Source organism: Cajanus cajan, chromosome 11 (assembly GCF_000230855.2).
Source record: "Cajanus cajan strain Asha chromosome 11, NIPB_CcT2T_4, whole genome shotgun sequence".
Classification (NCBI taxonomy): Eukaryota; Viridiplantae; Streptophyta; class Magnoliopsida; order Fabales; family Fabaceae; genus Cajanus; species Cajanus cajan.
In genome coordinates, this window is record NC_138527.1 from 30,536,180 (window position 1) to 30,540,382 (window position 4,203).

The following is a 4,203-nucleotide window of genomic DNA, read 5'->3' on the forward strand; positions in this document are numbered from 1 at the left end:
ATTGAAATTTGCCATCCTAGATGATGTTCCTAAATGATCGAGCATCAAAATTAATGACTAATAAATGTTAATATGATGTGAACATCAAAATTTTATATCTTTAAAATTAGAATAATTAAATATCTTTATTTTAAAATAAAAAAAATCAAAATTACATATTAATAAAAATGAAAGAATCTAAAATACAATGTAGCCTATAACTTTTGTGAATTTTAGTTTCCAAATATTAATATTAAATTTAAAATTTAAACCACAAATTATATATTTTTGTTTCCTCTCATTCGGTATGATAATTAATTGATGAGTGGCAATAATGATAAAAATACTATAACAATAGTAATGACAAATAACTACTACTGCAGTATGTGAAACTTAAAAAAAAATGGAAGAAATCAAATAATTTATTTCAAAATAAAATAAAAATAAAACTATTACTTATTATTAAAAGGAATAAAATTAATTTTTGCTTAAAATTAAGATCAAAGTATTTCATATCTGAATAAAGACCAATTAAACTACATTTTACTATATAATTTTATTTTAAAACTTATATTTAGAATAGCTAAACATTTAAAACTTACAGTTAAATCAATCCTTTTCTAGTATGTTCATTTATCATTAAAAAATTGTTTCCTTTTATTTTGAGTTGCGTTCACTTGGAGAGAAAAAAAACTTAATACTGGATAGTGGTAGAAAACTATAGGGAATACAAAATCACAACAAATTCACCACATAAGCAATTATTTGTTACTTCCAAGAAAAAAAAAATAATAGTGAATTCAACTCAAAATCCAATCCAATGGCAACAAATTATTTAGTGGGCAATATATGGAATCAATTTATACAAAAGTTTCAGTGGATACCTTGTTATCTTCTGTCTCGATTGTCATTTGACTCCATTTAATTAAAATGATTTTATCATCAAACAAATAACATCCATGAGCAAAACGAAAAATTAGGGCATTATCAAGAATATTAGATCAGCATAGGGAAACATCCCAAAATTGAAATCACTGTCACTAATGAAGTTTTTTAATAACAGGGCGTGAATGTCCAGGAAAAAGCCATCAGCACTTCGTACAAAAGACCAGCTACTACAAAAACACAAGAACACATAAGGGAGTTGATAGGACATTTTTCAAATATGCCCTTAAGTTGCAAATCAACTCTCTAATCATTCCCGGATACTCCCAAAAATTTATTCTAATGTTTCTTTTGCTCACTACTGTCTTCAACTTCTGTGCTCTTTAATGCTTTCAACTTTCTGTAGCCTATATCAGTTCCAAATATCCTAACACGACAGCAAGAATTTCATGTACCAATGTCAGTATACTTGGTATAATATCACAATTTTAAGGCATCAATGCATCAGTAAATGTCAATTAAACCATTTTAGAATCTAATAATCATGAAAAATAACAATAATTCTTTAAACACTATATGCTCAATACTTACCTGTCCATGTAAGTGAAAGTTGATGAATAGTTTCCAGATTTGGTGTACAGTAATCGGTGATGATAGTCGTGGAAATCAGCTCTGTATGTGAGGATACAAAGTTTAACAAGAGGCACAATAGCAGAATAAAGCAAATGGCTGGTGTCAAGTGAAGGAGATGGAAATCCACACTCACCCCCCATACAATGGAAAGAAGTTGGCAAAACTCCATGGAAAATGGTAACCACAATGAGCCTCAACTGTCTCTAGAACTCTCAGAACCATCCATAACCAGAGAGTTATCAAGTGGGGCCCAGTGATGGCAGGACCAAAAATGGTAGCAAACCCAAGGAAAAGTATCTCAGCGGGATGAGCATATTCAGAAGTAAGTCCAAACGGTGTAGCATACCTTAATAATATAGCAAAACCTTATAGTATTCTATTCATACTAATATAATAAAAGCTAAAATCCCATAACACACAAATAAACTTACTCATGATGAACACTGTGCACATGCTTGTATAACCATTTTGTGTGCAATATTCTATGTCCCCAATAGAATATAAAGTCCTCCAAAATGAAGTAAAAGATTATTTGAATTAGAATTATTTTCCTGCAAAACCAAAATCCAATCTTGCTAAATAAGCTTAATAGAAGAACATTGCAGACATATCTACAGTCAAAGCTCCTAACATGTGACTCCTATGTTTAGAATAATGACAGTGCTCAAAAGAACCTGAAAGTACCAGGACGGTAGGGGAAGAGTACTCCGCATGCCCATGTATCTGAAGACGGGATATGAAAAAATCATAACAGGTAGATTGACACCGAAATGGTAAAGCAACAGGCGAACAATACATTTCTCCTGAGCAGCAGGGCTATTATTTTTTGCCTGCAAGAAAGGAAGATTAGTAACAACAGTAAAACTTACACACTAATCAGAATAGGCATCAGGTAAAAAGAAAAAGAAAGAGGACTGATGAGCAGCATAGAAGTGCCATAAAGTAAAATCAACGTAACAAAATGATTGCACATCGTGACCATACAAAATTTAACTCATTTCTAAAGTATGTAGCTACATAGTTACAAGTGAAAATGGGAAACAAATTATCATTCCTACAATTATCAGGGGGGTTCAGTTAATACATCATTCAAATCTAGCATGAACAAGTTTCAAAGAAAATTAAGTTACATAAATTTGAATGGAAATCTCTCATTTGAATCAGCCAATCCAAAGGTTGACAATCAACAACAAAAGGTATTGTTAGAACATCAACACATGTAAGACATACAAATAAGGAAATACAGACCCGGATTGCATTGTTCTTAGCACCAAGGATACAGGGTAAAGGGAATGATTGATATGAAAACAAGATGCATGCTAAGGAATACAAATATCAACAAGGGCAGACCTGAAAACAAGATGCATGCATGCTAGGGAATAATTGCTAAGGAACCATCCAACATTGATATAACAACAAATATGAACAAGGGCAGACCTGAATTTTATACTTGCTCATCCATCCTGCCCTCTCAAGCCATATAAAGGGAAGTCCAGACAAGAAGAAAACGCCTTCATGTATAAAAAAACTTCCCAAACACGCCAGCTGAAAGTCACTGAAATGCGTGATCAAGTACTGCAGCAGCAAAAACAGTGTGAGAGAGAGAATTCCATTTCCACAAAAAGTCAAAAGAACCCAACACCACTTTTGGCAAAATAGTACAAACAAGTATCCATGCAACAATCTACAGGACCTGCAAGAATCTGAACCCAAAAGGCCAAAAAACAAGTCCGTGAACACACCAAATGATGAGTTCCAGCACGGAAAGGTTTCAACTTTCAACCCGGCTCCGCTCACAAATAATTGAGCGCGTTTTACATTTCCAAATTCCAACACATCATTATCAGACTCTTTCAATAACCCACACACACACACGATATGAATCTGAAAATCAACCCCCCACTGAACGCTTCAGCAGAGTCCAAAAACCCATTTCATTTCACCGTTTCAAAAAAGGAATCAACAAAAAGCACCAAAAACAGTGATCTACGAGAAGAATTCAGAGCAATGACAAGGAATAGCCCCAATCAGTGCAGCGTGGTTTCTCATTCCTAATCCCAATGTGGGCTCTCGCAAAGTATAATAACAAATAAATAAATAAAATAAAATAAAAAAAGAGTCATCACACAAATCGCGTGACAAACCCTGGCACCTCTGCCTGTGGAAGTGGAAAACGGTGCGAAAATAGCGAAAAGTGAGAGATTGAAAGAGTGGCAATAATTGAAGAGAATGCGAAGAGTGAGAGAAGAGAGAAGAACCTGCCAGCCAGATTCGATTATGGAGGCCATGGGAGAGAGAGAGAGAGAGAGAGGAAGATGTGTGAGAGTGGATGCAGAGTTGTGTTGTATATATGAGAGGTAAAGAAAGGAACACAACACAAATCACAAAATAAAAATGTGAGAGGTAAAGCCAAAAGCCAAAACAGCATCACCATCCACAGTACCCAACAAGCAAAGACAGACTGTAATAACCAATAATCATGCCACCTGTCATTTCTCAATTACTCCTACAATTTTTCTTGTTACTCTAACAATTATATGTTTATCCTAATTTTTATTTTTCAAAATATTAGTTAATATAACAAAGTGTGTTGTTATGGCTTTGTTATGTTCATTTCTTTAACAAAAGTTTTAGGATTAGATTTTTTAATAAAAAAATTAATTCAAAAAAGAGATTTTACTAAAAATAATATGTTAAATTACTTTT

At 33.1% G+C, this 4,203-nt stretch overlaps 1 protein-coding gene across 1 annotated transcript; it reads right to left on the bottom strand.

Annotated features, from left to right (window-relative positions):
* Positions 1–980: 980 nt before the first annotated feature.
* LOC109801590 (methylsterol monooxygenase 2-2) lies at positions 981–3,916 on the bottom strand. The gene is made up of 7 exons (XM_020362701.3): positions 3,756–3,916; positions 2,935–3,072; positions 2,182–2,327; positions 1,929–2,048; positions 1,631–1,843; positions 1,456–1,536; positions 981–1,291 (listed from the first exon to the last, which is right to left on the bottom strand). The coding sequence occupies exons 1-7, from the start codon at positions 3,783–3,785 to the stop codon at positions 1,204–1,206; spliced, it is 816 nt and encodes a 271-aa protein (XP_020218290.1). The 5' UTR covers positions 3,786–3,916; the 3' UTR covers positions 981–1,203.
* Positions 3,917–4,203: the final 287 nt, after the last annotated feature.